General features: G+C 34.9%; 1 protein-coding gene across 1 annotated transcript in view; it reads left to right on the top strand.

Moving 5' to 3' along the window:
* CFAP54 (cilia and flagella associated protein 54) overlaps window positions 1–22,461 on the top strand; it is a 243,457-nt gene that overhangs the window by 96,784 nt on the left and 124,212 nt on the right. Inside the window, 11 exon segments of the mRNA XM_032493588.1 lie at window positions 213–327; window positions 1,593–1,682; window positions 1,886–2,012; window positions 9,584–9,698; window positions 10,016–10,116; window positions 12,024–12,254; window positions 14,062–14,204; window positions 15,782–15,963; window positions 17,546–17,773; window positions 20,467–20,690; window positions 20,791–20,926. Of these exon segments, the coding sequence (XP_032349479.1) occupies window positions 213–327; window positions 1,593–1,682; window positions 1,886–2,012; window positions 9,584–9,698; window positions 10,016–10,116; window positions 12,024–12,254; window positions 14,062–14,204; window positions 15,782–15,963; window positions 17,546–17,773; window positions 20,467–20,690; window positions 20,791–20,926 (1,692 nt within the window).

Raw genomic sequence — 22,461 nt, 5'->3', positions numbered from 1 at the left:
CCACCTCCATAAAACACTTAGTACTGGGTCTGGCATTTAGTTAGAATACAATGACACTATTAATTATTAATTCATATCATTTAATCATGTAGATCATAGTTTGGTCTACCAAGTAAGAAAGTATGAAAACATAATTTTAAAGAAAGTTACTTGAAAATGACAATTCTTGAAACAGGTTGAAGTACATTCTAACATTTAACCAATGTTTCTAGGGTTCTTCTAAGAAGTCTTCCAAGACTAAGAAGCCACAGCAGTTATTATTACCTGAAAAAATAAATGAACAGCTGGTTTTATTGGAGACACACCTACTGAAACTGACAAAGCAATGTAGTCTTTTTTTTTTCTTTCTGTATAGTTCTATTTATCGTTTTTTTTTTAAATAAGAAAATACTTTATTAAAAAGATTAGGATGAGATTAGCATTTGGTAAATCCTTTAAGGTTTATGCAGTGTTTTTATGTCATTAATCCTAACAGTGCTCTGTTAATACGGGATTGCTAACTACCTTTTACAGATGTGGCTTGTAAAGATTAAGTGATTTATTTAGGATTACATGGCTGGCTTGGATTTGAGCCTAAATCTTCTTATTCTAAAGGAGGGTTTCTCAGCCTCAACACTATTGCCAATTTGGGCCAGATAATTCTTTGTTGTCAAGGACTGTCCTAGGCATTATAGGTGTTGAGTAGCCTCTGTCCCTGGCCTCTGTCCAGAGACACATAGCATAGCACACCATGCTCCCAGCTGTGACAACCAACTAGGAGGCAAGTGTTGCCAAATGTATTGGGGAAGGGAGACACAAAATGAGAACCATTGCTCTAAAGGCAAAAATGTAACTGAGAAGTAAAGGGATAACATGAGGGCTGTTAATATGTGAGTATTACTTATTTTCATTTTATTAACCCCCACCCCTGACATTTTGCTAAGAAGTACAATGTAATGTTACTAGCTAAACAGATTCAAGATTCAAGAACAAAACAATAATAAAAATCATAGTTTTACACAGTGCTTTCTGGGTGCTGGGAGCTATTTTAAGTGTTTTATATATATTAAAACTGATATAACCTTTATATAACAACCATATGAAAAAGGTACTATTATTATCCACATTTTAGAGATGAGAAAACAGAGACACAGAGAAGCTGAGTAACTTCCAAAGTTTCATAACTAAAAAGTGTCAGGGTTAGAAGTTGAATGCAGGAAGCCTGGCTCCAGTGGTTGTATTGTTCGTTATTCTATACTTTACTGTCTTTTAAAGATAATTTTACAAAATGGAGTTAATATAATAAGTAGCGTTTTGAGTCTGTTATTTGCTGATACACCATACCTGTTGAATAAGAAAGACTCATGCCTTGGAAATTCTTTCCTTATTTGGTGGTGGACTTCTTGGCTTTTGGGAGGGAAATGAAAAAAAAAATAATTGATACTACTAGATTTTTTAATGTCTAAAAATATGATATAATTGATACTGTAAGGCCCATAATTTAGAACGTATACTTGAGTATTTTCCTACTTTTCATTCCCACCAAAGAATTTTCATTTTTGGTTATTGATACTAAACAGGACCTACAACTTACGAATTCTTTTTAACTCTAGATGTTGCAGCTGAACTCTCAGGAGCAGAGGACCCTATATTTCTTTACCCTATAGTTTTAAATTGGTCGGTCAGAGGTGCTATGAAGGAAGGTAAGTGACCCAAGTGTATATATGCTGTTCACTTGACTGACTGTTGAAGGTCCTTTGTTGTGTGGATTCTCAAAAATGAGTAATCTGAAAAGCAGGTTAATAAACTTACCTGTTGGAGCAAAATGACTGTTAGTAGTAGTAATCTTTCAGCGCCCATAACCAAGTGTGTTGGTGACTACATATGAACCTCCTTGTTTTCACAGTTATGAAATTTAAGCAGAGACCTAGATTCTTGGAATTCTTTACACAAGTTATGCTAAAATGTATGAATGATGAAAGGTTTCAACTTATGGTGGAGATAGCAAATCCTGTCTGTGACTTCTTGAAAAGGTACTTGTAATATCTTGTAATATCTGTTTTACTAGTACTAACAACTTTGAAAAGTGAGTAAAATTGTTCCTTAAAGATATATAAGGTGGATGAAAAAGAGAATGGGGTATATGCAGTTAAAACAGCCATCTGGGAGATAGTGAGGTTTTATGTTTGTGTGTAAGTAAATAAATAAACAAATAAAAATAAATTATTTGTACAACTGGAATTAAGGAGTAAAAATAGAGTATTTGCATATTCATAGCAGGAAATAAATTAGGCCTTTTGCTGTTGAGTTAAGTTGGATGATAGCATCTCTAGGCCAAAGCATCTCTCTCACAGACTTTTGGGTCCATTTATTTATTTAATTTTTTTCTTCCAGTTTTATTGAGATATAATTGACACACAACACTGTAGAAGTTTTAAGGTGTACGACATAATGATCTGACTTACATAAATCATGAAATGATTTCCACAGTGAGTTTAGTGAACATCTATCATCTCATATAGATACAACATTCAAGAAGTTAAAAAAATTTTTTTTTCTTCCTTGTGATGACAACTCTTTAAGATTTACTCTTTTTAAAAAAATATGTTTAGGGTTACTTCTTTAAAAAATTTAGTTTAATCTTTTTGTTTGTTTTTGAGGGGGAGGTAATTAGGTTTACTTATTTGCTTATTTTAACAGAGGTACTGGGGATTGAACCCAGGACCTTATGCCTGGTAAGCACGCATGCTAACACTGAGCTATTAAGCTCCCCCCTAAGATTTACTCTTTTAACAACTTTCATTTATAACGTACAGCTGTGTTAATTATTTTTATCATGTTGTCCATTACCTCTCTAGTTCTTATTTATCTTGTAACTGGGAGTTTGTGCCTTTTGACTACCTTCATATAACTCCCCCTCCCTCCAACCCTGTCTCAGGTAGTCACAAATCTGATCTCTCTCTTTTTTTTTTTTTTTTTATGAGTTTGTTTGTTTTTCGAGTATAATTGACCTGCAACACTATGTTAGTTCCTGGTACACAACATTGTGATTCAGTATTTCTATACATTTCGAAATGATCACCATGATAAGTCTAGTGTGATTTGTCACCGTACAAAGATACTACGTATTTATTGACTATTTCTCACACTGTACATTTTATACCTATGACTCATTTATTTTGTAACTGAAAGTTTGCACCTCTTAATCTCCCTCACCCACTTCTCTCCTCCCTTTATCCCCCTCCTCTCTGGCAACCACCTGTTCGTTCTTTGTGTCTATGACTGGTTGGTTGTTCATTTGTTTCGTTTTTTAGAATCCACATGTAAGTGAAATCATATATGTCTCTGTTTCTCTGATTTATTTCAGTTAGCATAATACCCTCTAGGTCCAACCATGTTGTCACAAATGGCAAGATTTCATTCTTTTTTTATGGCTGAATAATTTTCCATTTGTGTGTATGTGTGTGTGTGTGTGTGTGTATACATACATATATATATACACACACATATATATGAATATACATCATATCTTCTTTATTCATCTATAGATGAGTACTTAGGTTGCTTCCATAATTTGGCCATTCTAAGTAATGCTGCAATGAATACAGGGGTGCACGTATCTTTTCAGATCAGTGTTTTCATTTCTTTGAATAAATACCCAGAAGTGGAATTGCTGGATTGTATAGTAGTTCTGTTTTTAATTTTTTTTTGGAAACTTCATTCTGTTTTCCATGGGGACTGCACCAGTTTACACTCCCACCAACATTGTACAGGTGTTCCCTTTTCTCCACATCTTCACCAACACTTTTTATCTGTTTTCTTGATGATAGTCATTCTGACCAGTGTGAGCTGATATCTCATTGTGGTTTTGATTTGTATCTGTCTAGTGATTAGTGATGGTGAGCATCTTGTGACCATCGGTCATCTGTATATATTTTTTTAAAAAATGACTTTTCAGGTCCTCTGCCCATTTTTAAATTAGGTTGGTTTTTTTTTTTTTTGATGTTGAATTGTATGAGTTCTTTGAATATTAACTTCTTACCAGATACATCGTTTGCAAGTATCTTCTCGCATTCAGTAAGTGACGTTTTTGTTTTGTTGATAGTTTCCTTCACTGTGTAAATGCTTTTAGTTTGATGTAGTTTCATTTGTTTATTTTTGCTTTTGTTTCCCTTGCCAGAAGAGACATATCCAAAAAATACTGCTGAGATCGATGTCAAAGAGCATATTGCCCATGTTGTCTTTTAGAGGTTTTATGGTTTCAGGTCTTACATTTAAGTCTTTATGCCATTTTGAGTTTATTTTTATAGATGATATGGTTTTGGGGTCCATTTTTGTCCATTTACCATGCTTTTCTAGTTCCTCTGCATTAGTTAGCAAAGCCATTCCTTGGGGTTCCCATTTGTATATGTGAATGGAGAGTTCCTCAAACAGAATTAGTAAAACTTAAGATTATCCCTCTTATTCTGTAAGCCTGAATGGCTCTCTTTGCCCCCAAAGAAAATTATTGTGTTTCATGCCAGTTATGAGAGACGCCAAGTGAATTCAGCTTTTCTTCCAACAACTGGGCTTCAATTTGACCACTGAGCATAGGTCTATCTCATTCTAGGAAAAGAAAACATCAATAACACAAGGTCTATTTTAAAAATGGCAGCAGAAGAGAAACATTCTCGTAAGAGTCTACAGGAAAATATTCTTTACAAAATAGACACTTCATAATATTAGAACTAAATCTTGGAACATATGTCCTTCATATTTTCAAAAGATAAAAGAGGAAACTGCTTCTATTAAAAGAAGCAGGCTATGGTAATGGAAGAACAGACCAGAATTAGAAAGTCCCACTAAATTAAAAAAAAAACCATAGCCAAAATGAGATATTGGAAGTTGTAAATAATATTCTTAATACCAAAGAAAATCAGGAGACACTTTTAGTGTGCAATAAAGTTTGGAGGACTGGCCATGGAGGTCTAATCAGAGAATAACAGATATTCTGAAAGAGGAAAGCAGAATAAATGGTTTAGACCAGAAGTACAATAAAAGATGTGAGTTTGGAGATTGAGCAGTATAACTGAGTTCAAAACAAAGGTAATGATTTGTATTTTAAGGCTGAGCAGATGTTTTAGGATGTTCTCCAAGTCAGGGGATATAGAGGAGAGGCAGATACAACACCTTGATTTCTACTTTGATAATAATATCTGTTTTCTTTTTATGTTCGCATGTTTAACATTTTTGCACAAAGAAATTTTTCTCATACTGCAACAGACAAATATGCAGCAGTATTTTTCTTCCAGTTTTATAGTTTCATGGTTTAGATTTAATGTTTTAATCCATATGGAATTTATTTTGGTATAGGGATTTAGATTAAACTTTAGGGTTTTTTTCCCCCTAAAATTTTAAATTAATTGTCCTGGTAATATTTAAAGAGTAGTCTCTTTGTTACTTACTTTTTAATGCCACATTTTCACATTGGTGATTCTACTAATAATGCTTACAAATCACAATGAAGATACTTCATAAGTTTTCATGTTCTATATAACAAAAAAATCAAAGTATATGGAAATAACTGCTGAAAAGACAAGGCTAATTTGACAGAAACATAGTAACATTGAGAGTTTAATGTGCTACTTTAAAAAAGACCGAAATAAAAAAGACATGGAAAATGTACATAACTAGTTTAATATATATAGCCAGTTGAGATTAAAAGCCCTTTAAAGTACTTATTAAATTAAAAAAAGTAATATTTAAGCTGCAAAATGTAACTCAATAAATCACTTAGACTAAAATTTGTTAAGACCACATTTTCTTACAGTACAATAAAACTGAAATTTTATAACAAAATTAATTACTGGCATATATAATTATTGGCATATATAATTATATAACAATAAATTACTGGCATATATAATTCAATATAATAATAATATGTAATGAAATAAATCTAACTAAAAGTATAGAGCCTTTTGAAAATTACGCTGAGAAGCCCAAATGTCAAATGTACTCAAAGCAGCAGTTAAAGACAAATTTTTAGCTTTAGAAGCTTCTGTTACTAAATGAAAAGATAAATAAATGAACTTTTATTGGAATCAAGAAATTGGAAAAATAAATAACTCTAAGAAAACAAAGAAAATAAAAGCAAAAGTTGAAATTAATCAATTATAAGTTGATTTTAAAATAGTCCAGTTGAAAACTGCTAGGGTTAGTTTTTTGAAGATATGAATAAATTAGATAATTTTCTGGTTAGCAAAATAAGAAAAAGTGAAATGTAAGTAATCCAAAGAGAAAATAGTCATAAATTTGAAGTTGTTAAACAAACTTTGATAACAGTATACATAATTTAATATGAATAAATTTGAAAATCTAATTGAAAGTGATGATTTTCTAGAAAAATTTAAGTTATAAGAATTTATTGAAGTAGTAAAAAATTTGGTTAGCTCAAATAATTTTGGGGCTAGTTCTTTCATATTTTAAATGAACAAATAATTTTTGTCTTACAAAGAGCTACTTCAGAGCATGTTTATAAAGTTTCCTAGTAAATTTATCACAGCAGGCTTTGATAATAGTTTTATAAAGAGAGAATAAAAAATATAGAAAATTATGGGTCAACCTTATTTAGCAGTATATAGAGTCAAAATAAAACACTAACTTATAAATTTAGCAGTAAAAATGTAGATTTTGTTCTTAATATAAATGTAGTAGGAAATCTGTAAACATAATTATCACTGGTAGTCAAAGAATTTTCTATAGATGCTAAAAAGTCATGTGGTGAAGTTCAGCAACAATTCTCAGCAAATTAGGATTAGAAGAATATTTACTGTTAAAATAAGCAAAGAAACCTATTACTCCTCTGTCATTTATAATTGTTCTGAAAGTTCTTGCCAGTGTGTTAAAATAAGAAATAGAAATTAGGATTACAATTCATACGATTATCACACAATAGTGACACTCAAAAGTGTTTGTCAAATGAATTCCATAGTGAAGTACTCTGAAAATGGAGATGAAATGAGTGATATCTGCAAATAATTATTTTTTTAGCTTAACAAGTTAACTTGAAAACTATCAGAACTAATAATAGAATTCCATAGGATGGCTAGATGCAAAATCAGTGCTTTGTTATTATCAACTAGAAAGTATAATGGAAAAATGATCCTATTTCTATGAAGTACAGGATTAAATTTATCAGGAATTGTGAGGGGACTTAGGCTAATATAAAGAAGACCAAACATCTTTACTAAGAGATATAAAAAAAAAAAACTTGAGTAAAAGAAGAGACAGTACATTACTTGAGCAGATGGAATATTATAAAGATTTCAGTTATTCTCAAATTAATTTGTTGGTTTAATGCAATCCCAGTCAGATTAGTTTGTATGGAATGGGTTAGAATGATGAAAAATATTTGAAAAATAAAAAAGCACAAAAGGAGAGGCTTGTGGTATCAGATAAAGTACAACAGAGTTGCATTTGTGAAATAATAGGCAGACGGCCATTGGAACTCAATGTTTTGTATCAGAAATAGGCACTGATATAAGTAACCAAAATGATGAATAAGACATGAAATCAAAGATTAATAAGACTGATTATATAAAATTTTAGAAATACTATTTTTTTTATAACACACCGTAAAGAAAATAAAAACAGTCAGAGCTGGGAGGGAGCATTCTATGAAGAGGTTGAAGAGAGGAGGAGCTTGTTCAGTGGATGAGAGTTCTGCAGAGCATGGAGGAGAATGCTGAGAGGATTGGGAAGATAGTGGCCCAAGTGTACATCCATGACCTCTTCTCCTTCCCATCTCTTTCTGGAGTAACAGCAACCAGGTCAAGCATTCTAGTGGGGTGGGAGAGGGAGGAGGTGGAGAAGAGACCACGCTGGTTGGAAAACAGCAGGCAACTATTCTCAGTATGCAAGTAGCAGAGTGGAAGGTAGATTCCCAAGTCCCCAGTGATCAGTGGTCCAAGCTTTATCATTCAGTCAGATAAAATATTTGCCAAAATGAATGCCAACTAACTGGGAGACTTTTGGAATTGCTACAACTTGGCTGGAGTCCCAAACAACAGGATCCAGGATCATTTTCATCAAAATTGAAGTGAGAGGCCAACCATTCCTGGCACCAAAGTGAATTTGGAACCCCAACCTTTGGAATTAGCTATCAAGACTCACTCAATCATTTCATTTCCCTGTGTTGAAATGAGTCTACATTTTATTTAATTTGAGTTTTTGGATCCCATTTATCATGTTCTAGCGGAGTGTTGCTGTACCTAGCAAGTACTTACCATACGAAATATAAATTTTAGGAAATACATAAATTTCAAGGAAAATAGGTAGTAAGTACCAACAGAGGGAGGGATAATGAGAGACTTTACGACATTCAGAGAAGGAGCCAGGTTACCACAGGGATTGATGGCAGATTGAAAAAACAGGGTTAAATGGATGGACCTAGAGATGATCATACTAAGTGAAGTAAATCAGAAAGAGAAAGACAGATACCATATGATATCACTTATATGTGCAATTTAAAATATAATACAAATTAACTTATTTACAAAATAGAAACAGAGTCACAGACATAGAAAACAAACTTATGGTTACCAGGGGTGAAAGGGGATGGGGAGGGTTAAATCGGCAGTTTGGGATTTGCAGATACTAATTACTATATATAAAATAGATAAGCAACAAGGTCCTATGTATAGTACAGGGAACTATGTTCAAGATCCTGTAATAAATTATAGTGGAAAAGAATATGACTGAATCACTATGCTGTACACCAGAAACTAACACAATGTTGTAAATCAACTATACTTCAATAAAAAATTAAAAAAAAAAAAACCATCAAGGTTAAGGATCCCTACAGGTGATTAGGGGAAGGGAGAACAATTAGTACAGTCAGCCCTTGGCATCCAGTCTGCACCCAGGCATTCAGCCAGCCATCAGAAGTATTTGGAAAAAAATTCCAGAAAGTTCCAAAAAGTAGAACTTGGATTTGAGGCACTCTTGGCAACCATGTACATAGCATTTACATTATACTTGCAACTATGTACATAGCATTTACATTGTGTTTAGGGATTATAAGTAATCTAGAGCTGTTCTGAAGATGTATGTAGGTTATATACAAATACTTTGCTTTTGGTATCTGAGGGATCCTGGAACCAATCCCCTGCAGACACCAAGGGATGACTGTAGTCATCTAAAATGCTTAGCTCCTGTTGACATGCAGTAGATTATAGTTGCTGGGAGCTTGCACATGATGGAACTAAAGGGACTGATACCTGTTGGAAGCAAGGTAGTTTGTCTAGGGTCACTCTTATGTAGTTATCTTCCCAATTTTAAAGGGAAGTGTTCATGTTTTATTTTCAGTTCAATTCTATTCTTCCTACATCACACACCAACTCTTATCACATTTTATGGTATGATTTACGTTTCACTCTTTTGAGAGGTTAGCTATTCCTTGATGACCAGGAATATTACAGTCTCACTTATGTGTGGGACACAAACAATTTTGAATATTCTTCTGACATAATTTCATTGACAACACTCATTAAAGATTTATTACTTTGAGTAGTTTTACAAATTTGTGCAGATCCTTTTCACTGACTTTATCTTTTCATATTAGGAGGAATGAATCCCTACTTGGAATAAGAAAAATGAAATACAAGGACTATACTTTGTATAAAAAGCCTACCAAAACTTTCAAGAAGTACAGAGCTGCAGTGATGGAGATTGGAAGAGTAAGTTTCACATAAATTTTGAATTTTAAGCTAATGAACTTAAGAAACTCATGTCTCTAGGGACAGTTGGCAAAACATAACAAGCATAATTTTATAATTATACAATGTATTATAATGCTTAAGTTATCATGTGGATATTTTTATTATTTTTTTGTCTAAAGGGTACTTCTTTTACTTTTGATAATAATTTTAATTGAGGGGCATAAGAAACCACTATTTTAATGTCAAGAGATAAGCATTAGAGTACAAGTAAATTACAGTATTGCGTTCAGATTTGAAATTTAACGTGTAACGTTTTTGTTATCTCCCATGCTAAGACTACAGATATGATGCCAAGAAAAAGAAGTAAAAAAAAGGAAACTCTCAGAGAATTTTTGTGTAAAAATCCTTGTATTTCTGAAATGGTGGAACATGAAAGGTATTAATTGATTAATCAATTCAATAAACATTTACTTGAGGGTTACTATGTGTTGGGCATTATTTTAGGCACTGGGGATACACTGGCAGACTAGACAGATGAGATCACTGCCCTCAGGGAACTTATGTACTAATAAAAAGGAGCACAGGAAACAAACACACAAATAAACAAGACAATTTAAAATTTTAATAATTTTGTAAAATAAATGAGAAGGATAATATGCTATTATAGATTAACTGGCATGGGGTGAGGTAGTGGCAACAGTAATTTAGATAAGAGTGGTCAGAAGACCAAACTGGTAAATTACTTTTAATTATTGGTGGACCTAATGTTCTCATTTATAAAGCTTAAACCATAAAACTTATCATGGTAAAATGTTTAGCTTCTATTTTTATGAGCATTGCATTTATGATTCTCAGACATTCTTTACATATCTTTATTATGTAATGTATCTTCCTTTACCTGCTTAATAATTTTCATCTTAATTTTTGACATATAAATATTAATTAAACCACTCTCATTTTCTTTTTGTTTGCATTTACCTAACGATCTGTTTGATTATCCTGTTATTTTATTCAAATTATGACATATTTTAGATGAGTATAGAAAATAATATAACAAATGAATACGTACATAATATGCAGCTTACCGTAGAAGACATTTGGGATGCATTTCTGTCCCATCTACCCCAGAAGTAATACTGTCCAAAATTTGGTATTTACCGTGCTTATGAGTGGCTTTACACTTCAATTATATGTGTATATGCCCCTAAATAACATTTGGTATTATCTTTTACAATTTGTTTTGCCAGTTTGCTCTTATTCCTCAGTATTATGTTTGTGAGATTTTCTTCATGTTGATTATACATAAGTCTAGTCCAACTTTACTTTATGTAAACAGTGCTACAAAGTACATTCTTGTATATATCTCCATATGCACATGCAGGAGTTTCTGGGCTAAATACACAGGAGTGTAGTTCCCAAGATATGAACATTTTAACGTTTCTAGATATTGCTAAGTTGCCTGTGAATTTTCACCAGTGGTGTGTCATGTTTACATTATCACTATCTTCACTGATATTTAATCAAATTTTCAAATTTTTGTGGACCCATGAGTTGTAAATTTTTATCTCGTTATTTTCATTTTTATTTGATTAGTAAGACTAGGCAGCTTCTCATTTTTTTGGTATGTATGTATTTATTTATTTATATTGAAGTATAGTCAGTTTACAATGCTGTGTTGATTTCTGGTGTACAGCATAGTGATTCAGTTATGCATATATGTTCCTCTTCATATTCTTTTTTTAATAGATAATTATAAGGTATTGAATATAGTTCCCTGTGCTATACAGCAGGACCTTGTTGTTAGTTTCTCATATATTAAAAAAAAAATCCTAGAGTTTTTCTGTTCTCAAGCCTGCTTGTTTAGATCCTTTGCACATTTAACAACTTCTGTTTTCTCACTTATTTTTAGAAGTTTGGATGCTAATGCTTTTCCCAGTTTGTGGCTCATCTACTTACAATTTAAAAGTATTATTTTTTAAATCAAAATTTGTAATTGTTAGCGAAGTCAACTATATCAACATTTCCCTTTATTATTTTTGAAATTCTTCTCTACCTGAGGTAGTAAGGGTATTTTCTTAATCAATTAAAATTTTTGATTTCACAATTAGGAATTTTATCCAACTGTAATCAGTTTTTATGAATGGTGAGTAGAAGAGTCCTTCTCCCCTTCTTCACTGTCCTGTCTCACACTTTTAGAACTAAGGAAATGATAAATAAGCCAGCAACATTTGTATAAGGTCAGGCAAATGACTTCTTGATGTGTTTTGTACAAACTGAAATCATTCTTCTCTCTTAAATGTCTGGAAGTTTGTGTAATTTCAAAACTTCCTTCTCCCTCTGCAGAAATAAAAGAGCTGATGTCAGAAAAGTATCCTTTCGCTTCCTGGTGGATAACTTGAATCCTTTAATATTAAATTATGTTAAAAAGAAGAGGTTCCATCAAATATTTCTTGAGGAGATGCCCTGGAAAGCTCAGATGAACATGTATCTGGCAAGTGCACATTTCAGCCTGCTTTTAACAAAGCTAGGGGAAAGTGCAAAGATGAAATTTGGCACTTCACCTACAATGGTCAGGTATAGTATATTACCAATAAAAAATACATTTTTAAATTCCAAGAACGTGGATGTTATTTGTATGTTTAAGTCTCCAATGCTGTTAATAACTTAAAGAGGTTTACAGAGTGCATCAGTTTTTACTAAGCTTTGGTGTATTTCTTAATTTCTTATATCAGAATCTTTCCCAAACAAGTGCTGGATAAGAGCTTATTAAGTACTCATTTGCATATATATTAATTAATTTATTATTTTATTTTTATTTATTTATTTGGGGGGGAGGGAGTAATTAGGTTTATTTCTTTATTTTTAATTGAGGTACTGAGGATTGAACCCAGGACCTTGTGCATGCTAAGCACAGTCTACCACCGAGCTATACTCTCCCTCCCCATTTGCGTATATTTTGAATATGTTAGTTGATACAGCTTTTGGTGAAAGGGGAAAGTGATTTTTCCAAGAGAAATTTCACATTAATTGTATGGTAACTAGATATTAGTAGGCATTAGGCAAATCTCTGTTTAATTTAGAGGTATATTTTAGGCCTCTATAAACACAGGTCATATTTTCTCATACAATGTAAACTTGCTATCATTAATTCAAGACATTTTCCAGTTCCTATTGAGTGTCTTTGGCCAAAGTGTTACGGGAGATAAAATGGGAAATAAAAATAAAGATAAATACATAATGTGGAACACTGTACGACCAGAGTAACAATGTAAAAAGAGTCTTTCATTAAAAAAAATACTTGTTGAGCACCTGTTAGATACAAGGTACTGAGAAGGGCACACTGGGCCTTCAAAGAACAGGATATACAAGTTAGAGTCTGATAGGGTGGATCACAAGTGTTCATGAATAATTGTAAATAAGGTAATGGAGGAAGAGAAATGCACATAAAATCTTCTTTGTTCCTGGGAAGGAGGCTTTGTTCCTGGCTCTGACCAATAGGAAAGATTTCATGGGGAGAAGCCACTTGGCCCAAGTCCTGATGTATAGGCAAGCTTTAGAAATGTGCAGGTAGGGAAATAAGCATTCCACATAGATGGGAGAACATGAGTCAGAGCCCAGGCAGGAAACACAGGATGAGAACCCCAAGTGGTCTGACCAGAATTCTAGGGCACATGAAAGGGAGTGGTGAGAAGTAAGTAGGAAAGTAGGTTGGCACCAGATCATGGAAGGTCTTAACTGTCTATATAAATCTGAACTTTAATTTAGACACAGTGGGAAATTATTCAGGCTTCTTTTTTAGCAGGACTATGATAAGAAATTTCTCTGGCAGTGACATAGCAAATGGATTGGAGGAAGGAAAGACTCGTGACAGGGATATGAATTATTTCAACACTCCAGTGATAAAAAATATGCAATTTGAAATCCACAATGAACTTGATCCCAGTTTCAGTTTCTCCAGAATTTTGGTTAAAATAATTAGCAGACTGAACCTTTGGAAAATCGTCTTCAGATAGGGATAGATTATATTTCCTATGTGGGCTAGACCAGATTAGCATTTAAGAAGCAGTTAGATTGTTCGATTTACAGGGAAGGCTTTTGGCAAAGTGACCCACTTACGAGGCTATAAGGGAAAACAGTTCAGGTCAGATAGGCTTCCTTACTGTCCTCTGAGCGCTGAGAACTCTTCTCTGAACTTCCAATCGTACATGACCATTCATGCATGATTACTTGGCAGCACAATAATTAATGACCAAATTTTAGCAGGGCAACTGGTGCTAAATTCAATTTTATTAAACTGTTTGTTTATTTATTTAGTATTTGACCAATTTAATTCAATTTTGCTTATATTCTTTTTTTAATAAGATTATTTTCCCCTTTGCAGTTTTCGATCATGTGATCCTAGTATGTTCTCACTGTATAATTCAGGAACAGTATTACCAACAGGAAAACTGACTCTAGAAAACTATAAGATGATGCTTGATTTCCTTCTTACAGCTAAAAAAAGAAAGGCCCACTTACCATCAGGTAAGATAAATAAATATGATATATATACTATCAGATTGCCCTTAAATCTTCATTTGCTAATGCAGCACACACACAAATACCTTGACATGCACCCTCCCCACCATAGACACACAGAGGTACACCAACTTTTTACTAATGACTTAGGAACTTGGTTGAATTGTGATATTTTGTAGGAGATTATTATTTAATCTGTTTTTTTTTAATTTCTATATTTTTATGGTATCATATATATTTGGAAATATTTATGTTGGATTGTCACCTAAGCCATTTTAGCCATTTAGCAAATATAATGTTCTTTTAAAAATATTGGTAGCTTCCAGTGGTCAAGGTAGGTGAAGACTTGCTATCAGGTGTTCTGTTATAGTGGAAGTAAGTTTCAGAACAAATTCCACCAAACATACTGATGCAAGCAGGCATAAAAATGTCATGTAGCTGTTTTATAGTTCCTATCTGGTACTCAGGACAGTCCACTCTTGCCTTGGGACCTCTGATTAGCGCCTTGCATGAAAGCTTACTTTGGGATGAATGCAGTAATATCCTGATGGCAGGACCAGCCAATATTGTCTTCTGGTCAGGTGGCAGGGGCTCCAGCTGGTGGAGAGATGTAGGTGAACAGGGCTCTCAGTTGAAGTGCTACACTGATGACACTATTTCTAAGAAGTAACCTATCTTAAACACCACTTACTTCACAAGTGAAAATTTATTTCTGATATCTTTATGCTATTACAAACCTGCTCATGTAGATTTTTAATAATGGCATTTTAAATGCTATATAGCTTATTGCTGATAAGGATACTTCATATGTTGATTAACTGCCCTAGGAGTTTTGATTCATATTTGAGGTATTTGACATGCTTTTAAATTTCTTCTAGGGTATAGTTTAAATTTAACTGGTATATGCATGTCATACTATGAATATTAAAGTATTTGAAAGTAAATTCCCTAGACAGAGCAAGAATCCTAGTTCTGTATATAGAATACAATATATGTAGCTTTTTGAGTTGTTTTTTTTTAAACTAGCTCCTTAAGACCGCCCATGAAATTGGCAATAGAATATTCTGCTCTTGAGACTTACTATTTAATGCAGAGTTCTAAAAGGAGAATGTTTGTGGCAGGAGAAGTCCTGTGTTTTTATAGCCTACCAATGGGAGAGTGAGTGATCAGGGTTGCTGCGGCTGTGTAACTCCAGGGGTTGCTACTCAACTCCTAGGGTACGTGTCCTGGGAATGGCTTGTTTGGGGGGAAATTAAGGAAGAGTGAGATCCTGTCATTTTTCTCCCTCAAAACATGACATTCCTGCCTCTGCACTGTTAGCTTGGCCATCACCCTTGCCTGAAGTGTTCTTGTCCACCCTCTACCCACATAGCTAAGTCATGACCACCCTTCAAGAACTAATCTCAGAGCCTCCTCTGGAAAGTTTCCCTGGCTTATCATATCCATGATAATCCATCCTTTTTCCAAATATATGTAGCATTTTTATCTGAATTATTCACTTGATGCTGACCACCTGTTGTGTTTTCTGAAACTTAACTCTCTGTTTTCAATAATGTTATCATTTTTTTTCTTTTGTGCTATAGATACTGAAGAATTTTCAGCATTTCTTAGTTCCAAAACGAGTGATGAAGATGTTTCCAAGACACAAACGGGTTATGAATCAGACTCTCAATCAGGTCTCAGTGGTAAAGAAAAGGATCAGCTAGCAAATGTGGGTCTATTGGATCATTTTGTGAAAATCTTTTTATATTGCAGGAGAGGAATGGTAAGATGGTCCTTTTGATGCGCTAATGTAGTGGACATAAATCTCAGCCCGTGAATTTGGGCATGTTAGATATATTGTATTTACCTATTATCTATAATTTAAATTTCAACCATGAGACTGAATTTGCTGGATTTTTGCGTCAGTCGTCTTTGAGGTTTGCCTGCCATGATGCTGAGGTCTTATGCGTTGTCAAGTTGTGAGGGAGAAACATGAGCCCCTTTAGTTGTTAGTCACTCATGTGCCCAGAGCTCAGGTGGTCTTTGTCCTTGTCTGCAAAGTATGAATATTCAGACACCATTTTACTGCTTTCTTGCCACACTTGGGACATGGGCTTCTCCAGTGACACAGGGGGTCCTCTCTGGGCACCGTAGACTCCTTTCTTCCCTGAAGTACAGGGGAAGATCTTTCTAGACCATAAGAAAGCCTCATCCCTATCCCAATCCCCCTGACCACTTGCTTCGACTTGTGTTTTCTCTCACTTTTCTCTTTTCTTCTTAAATACTATATGATAGATGATTAAACTCAGAATTAGAATCATTAGCTATAAAGAAATTCCTTTTTCTCATAGCAGGAAGGGGGTATACTTCAAACCTCACGAAATGAGAGGTAATCTGTCCTTTCTAGACAAGGAGGGAATGCTGAAGTTCCCATATTCTTCGTGAAGTGGAGAGAATGACTTTTTAAAAATGTAAAGCAAACTCACGTCATCTCCCTTGACCCTGAGCGTTATATCGTGTCTTCCTTTCCACCAGCTCTGGGCCCTACAAGGTCTGGGTCCTGCTCACCTCTCAGAACTCTGCTCCTCTCGCTCTTGTGCAGTCCACTTCCCTCTGTGGTCCTGAGAGCACTAAGCTTGTTCCCTCCTTAGGTTCCCTTCCATCATTTACACTTGCTGTTCCCTCAGCCCCACATGTTCTTTTCCTCCCAACACCCTCGCCTCCCACCCCCCTTTACATGACTTGTTCAACTCAACATTCAGGTCTCTGCTCCTGTCACCTCCTCAGAGATGACTTCTCTCCTGACCACCCTGTCTAAAAGGACCCGTCCTTTAACCCTCATCAGGTTCTGACCCATTTCTGCCTTATTTTCTTTTACAACCCTTGTCATTCCCTGAAACTGTATTTTTATTTGTGTGCTTATCTAGTGTTGGTCTCCCCTAATAAATGGAAGCAGCATGAGGGCAGGCCCGGTTTCCCTTTCTCACTGCGATATTTCCAGCTCCCAGAACAATGGGATGGGTGTGTTGGAGTCAGACCACTGGTGTGCAGATCCTAGCTCACCGCGTAGTAGACTCACACCCTTGGGCAAATTAGCCCCATGCCTCCATTTCTTCATCTGTAAATTGAGTAAAATGTGAGTGCGTACTTACTTCCTAGGCACTATCAGTAGGATGAACTGTGGTAATGCTTGTCTTAAGTAGAGATGCTTGTCTTACGTAGAGGCTAGCACGTGTAAGTGGCTTATAACAAATGATGTTAGTTATTTTTATCATTGACGTATAATATTTGCAGAAAGATGAAGTCATTCAGAGATCTGTAACTTTGGGAACTTTGGCTTCTTTTGAATGTTGTGTTTGTCTTAGGTTCTTGCTCATCGTGGTGGCTATTGGACTTTGCTTCAGAACTGCTGCCGGGCCCTTTGGAACTTTACTCAGGAGCTACAGATACTTCAGAAACAAGCAGTGGATCTGTATAAAATGTTTCCTATTAGCCAGGATGGTTTCCTCTGTATCTCTGTTTTACCATTCTATTTGGGAGCAGAATTACTTATTGACATGTTAATAGAACTACAAAGTGTCAATTCTATTAAGGTAAGAGTATTTGAATAATTATTTTATTGTATTCAATTAACAGATTTTTGTGCACAATGCAGCTTGGGATAAGTAGAAATTAATATTTTGGTTGAATTGTTATTTGGCTTATCTGTATTTCATTTGCTTCTCATTGTTACTTGGTTCACAGTATATAACTTACATTGATGTTAATTACAAATATCTTGGTCTGAAAATTCAGGTTCTTAAATGGAATGGAAAGTAACATTTACTAAGCTCCAGCTTCTACATGAATTAACCTAAATACATTTAATCCTCATAGCAATCTTTTTGACAGAGAAAGAAGCAGACCCTAAGACAGATTGTGTAGCTTATTGGTTGATTTTTATTTCATTGCTTTATCTGTTCCAGTTCTGTTACTCTAGATGTGGTAGAATTTGCAGCCATTTCAAATTTACCACACTGTGGTTTAAAGCATGAAAATAAAATAGAAAAAAAATGCAAACATTGTATAACCTATAACACTGAAAATTAGTAAACACATAAACACATTGAGTCATGGAGTTTATAACATTTCCAGACGTAAAATATATGACAACAATAGCACAAAAGACTGGGAGGGCAAATAAAATTAAACTGTCATAAGTTTTTAAACTTTGTATAAATAAAAAGTGGTACAATATTAACTCTAAGTGGAATGTGGTAAGTTAAGGGTGCATTTAATAATCTGCAGAGTAACTACCAAGAAAATAGATATAGCTAAAAAGCCAAATGGAAGCTAAAAGTAGAATGGAAGGACTAAATAATAGTCAACTAAAGAAGGCAGGAAAAAAGGAATACAAACACATGGGACAAATATGAAACAAATAGCAAATAATAAATATAACCCAATTATATCAATAACTATATTGGATAGAAGTGGATTAAACACCCCAGTTAAAAGGCAGAGGTTGTCTGGATAAAAAAGAGAGACATGTACTTGCTCATAAGGGATGCACTCTGGATATAAAGAAGCAGATAGATTGAAAATAGAACAATGAAAGAATTATACCGTGAAAACAGTAAGGATAAAAAAGCTGGTGAGGCCATATTAATATTAGATTAAATAGTCTTCAAATCAAGAAGTATTTTTAGAGATAGAGACATTTTATAATAAGAAGATCAGTTAATCAGAAGACATATTAATCACAAATGTGTATGCACCAAATCACAGAGATTCAGAATACATCTGGACACCCAAAGCTTGAAGAGCTTCCTGCTTGGTGAACGCATTGATGTGTCAGGTGGGTGTCAGGTCCTGACTCCGCAGGGACAAGTCATGGAAGCTCCTCATCTTGGACCCTTTTACACTTTGCCCTATGCACCTCTTCAGTTTGGCTGTTCCTGAGTTGCATCCTTTACAAGAAAACTGTATCAGTAAGTTCTGAGTCATTCTAGGAAATTATTGAACCTGAAGGGTTCATAGAAACCCCTGAGTTTATAGCCAGTCAGTCAGAAGTGCAGGTGACCCTGGCCTTGTGGCTAGTATCTCAAGTGATCACTGAACTCTTAAACCTGTTGAGTCTGACCCTAATTCTGGAGAGGTTAGTGTCAGAATTGAAGTGCAGTACATTGAGGTGGGTTGGAAACAGGGCAGAAGGCACATGGTGTGTTCACCAAGATGGATCATTGCAGAGTCAAAAAATAAGTCATAATTTACAATAGCCAAGACATGGAGGCAACCTAAGTGTCCATCAACAGATGATTGGATAAAGAAGTTATGGTATATTTACACAGTGGAATACTACTCAGCCTTAAAAAATAATGCCACTTGCAGCAACATGAATGGACCTGGAGATTGTCATACTAAATGAAGTAAGCCAGAAGAGAAAAAAATACACTATATGAGATCACTTGTAGCTGATTATGGGTACGTGGGAACTCATTATGTTCTTTTCTCTACTTTGGTAAGTGTTAGAAAATTTTTTAATAAAAAGTTTAAAGAAAATTTACACATGGCCCACACTAAATCTTCAAAACTTAGAAACTCTTGGTCTTGACCATGCCAGAAACCTCACTCTCTATATGCTGTTTTGTGAATTTCTAGGGGTGCACACAAATGTCTCAGGGACTTGAACAGGAAATGAACAAATGGTTACATAGTCACTCTTCAATTTAGGCAAAAAAAGAGTCTTCTAGAAGATTTTCTTCTCCATAAGTTTGACCTTTGCACTAGGAAATTTGACATATTATTCTACAAAATGACTGTAACCAGAGTATGAGGGAAACTTAATTATTTGTATATACTAAACATTGTTTTTCCTCAAAACTTTACCTTATTTATTGGTTTAATATCCTTACTTAAATAGTGACTATGTACTGGAAAGTATAGTCCTCAGTCTGTGCTACTACGGTAATGACTAGTCGTATGTATCTATTTACATTTAAGCTTAAATTAATTAAAATTAAATAAAATTAAAAATTCGGCTGCACTAGTTACTTCAACAGCTCAGTATCCACATATGTTTAGTGGCCACTGTATTGAATAGCACACATGTAGCACATTTCTGTCATCACAGAAGTTCTGTTGGATAGTATTATCAAGCTTTGATTTGCATAATAAAAAGATTAAACATTTTTTTCTGTTCATTTCTTTTCTATGTTATATTTTTAATCTACACATTCAGTGTTCAGAAAAAACGTGTAGTAATATCTGAAATTGCACAATTTATTTTTCAATGTGCTACTTACAGATTATTGAAGAAAAAGGAGAATTCAGTGTTCCAAGTTGCTACGGAAATATTAAATATGATAACGGTGGTTCTAGCCTTACTTTTGAGCATCCTCTGGATGATGTAAATGTGGTTGATTTGAAATGGATCCATGATTTTGTATTAAAATCTCTGGAACTTCTCTATCAAGTAGAAAAATGGGAAACTCTAGTATCACTTGCCATTCAGTTTAATACGATTTCACAGTAAGTAACGGCATAAGGGTAGTTAACAGTGCCAGGTGACTTCATTGGAAAATGGGTTTCTAATAATGTTTCTATTTAATATATTTTTACTCTTGTCTAGTGAGAGATACACAGAGCAAGTGACACCACTCCTGGTGTATGCACAGCGCCAGCTGCTTCTGCGAATATCCAAGCTCAAGGGCCCAGATACTACCCAGCAACCTTGTGTAAGATACGAGACTGAATATGATCAGAAGGTAAGTTTGGCCTTATTATTCATGTAGTTGTGATTTCTTATTAGTGCACATATAAATAGCAAGGTTTAGGAATCAGATAAATGTTACTGTTTTCACTTAGGCATTTATCATTCAAGTCAGCAATTATTGACTGTCTGCTCTGTGCCAGTGTTTTCCAGACACAAGGTAAACAAAAATTAAGTCCTTTTATTCAAGGAATTTATATTCAGCTCAGGGCTGATTTACCCATTAGGCACAGTGGGGACAGTGGCAAGGGCCACAGTGCTTTTTTAGGGGCCACTAAATGTTTTAATTTCTGTTAAAATAAGAGGAAAAAAGTAACTTTTAGGTCAAAGAAAATATTTAGATTTTTATAATTCACATATTTATGTTGATACCAATGCAGTCATAAAACATAATTTGTAATATTTTTTGATGGAGCAGTGGGCCCATGAAGGCAAAAGTGCCTAAGGGCCATGGACGTCATGGTGCAGCTTTAAGTTAGGGGGAGAAAAGAGATAAGTAAATAATCTCATTTATTAATTTAATAAATGTGTATTGACTACCTAATATTAGGACCACTGCATTCAGTTGTGTAGTCTTTGTCCTGTTCAAGGGCCCTGTCATACGGCAGGGCTGATCCGGTCGCTGCCCCACACACCAGTCCATGTGCTTGGGGGGTTGCAAGCCACCCAGCGAGGACTGCGTTTCCTCCTCCTCACAAAGATTCCTTATGGCCTTGGCAAATTCTCACCTCCTGCGTATTTTACCTAGAGAGAATACAGTCTGAGTTCTTGCTTTATGGAGGTTTATTTCAGAGTGGTGGAGGTAGGGCCAGATGATAAACAGGTAAACAGATAAATAAAAAGATTTATGATCATCATAAATTCTCTGAAGAAAATAAAATAAGTCAATGGGACAGAGACAGGCTGGGGTGGGAGTGGAAAGTTGAGCGAAGGTGATCAGGAAGGCCTCTCAGAGATGGTAGCACTTGGTGAGGAGGGGCCAGCCATACAGTGGGAAAGAGCGATCCAGCCCAAGGAGGAACAAGGGCAAAGACTCAGGCCCGGGACAGGAGGAAGGCCCTGATACCACAGTGTAGCAGACGAGCGAGGGAGAAAAAGAAGGGGCTGCTTCTCCTGAGTCCTCTTGTTTGCCTATTCCTCCTCTCCCCAGTGTCTCTGTGTTAGTATATCCCAACACTCTGTTCTCAGTCCTCCTGTCTTCTCTATCCACATATTCTCCCATGATGAGTTAATTCAGTCTGTGGCTCTGTGTAACATCTTCATGATGATGGCCATCAAAATGACATCTCTGGTCCAGACCTTTCTTCTGAATTCTATGCTGACATATCTAACTGCTTATATCAGTCAAGGTTCGATCAGAAGAGCAAAACTAGTAAGAATTGTCTGTCTGCCTATCTATTTATCTATCTGTCAAGATTTATTACAAGGAATTGGCTTATATGATAATGGGGGCTGGCTGAGCAAGTTTAAAATCTGTTGAGTAGGCAGTCAGAATCATGAACAAGAAGGAACCCTACAGGTGTGGCAGAA

Source organism: Camelus ferus, chromosome 12, assembly GCF_009834535.1.
Source record: "Camelus ferus isolate YT-003-E chromosome 12, BCGSAC_Cfer_1.0, whole genome shotgun sequence".
In the NCBI taxonomy this organism is placed as follows: Eukaryota; Metazoa; Chordata; class Mammalia; order Artiodactyla; family Camelidae; genus Camelus; species Camelus ferus.
This window is presented reverse-complemented; position numbering and strand designations above follow the sequence as displayed.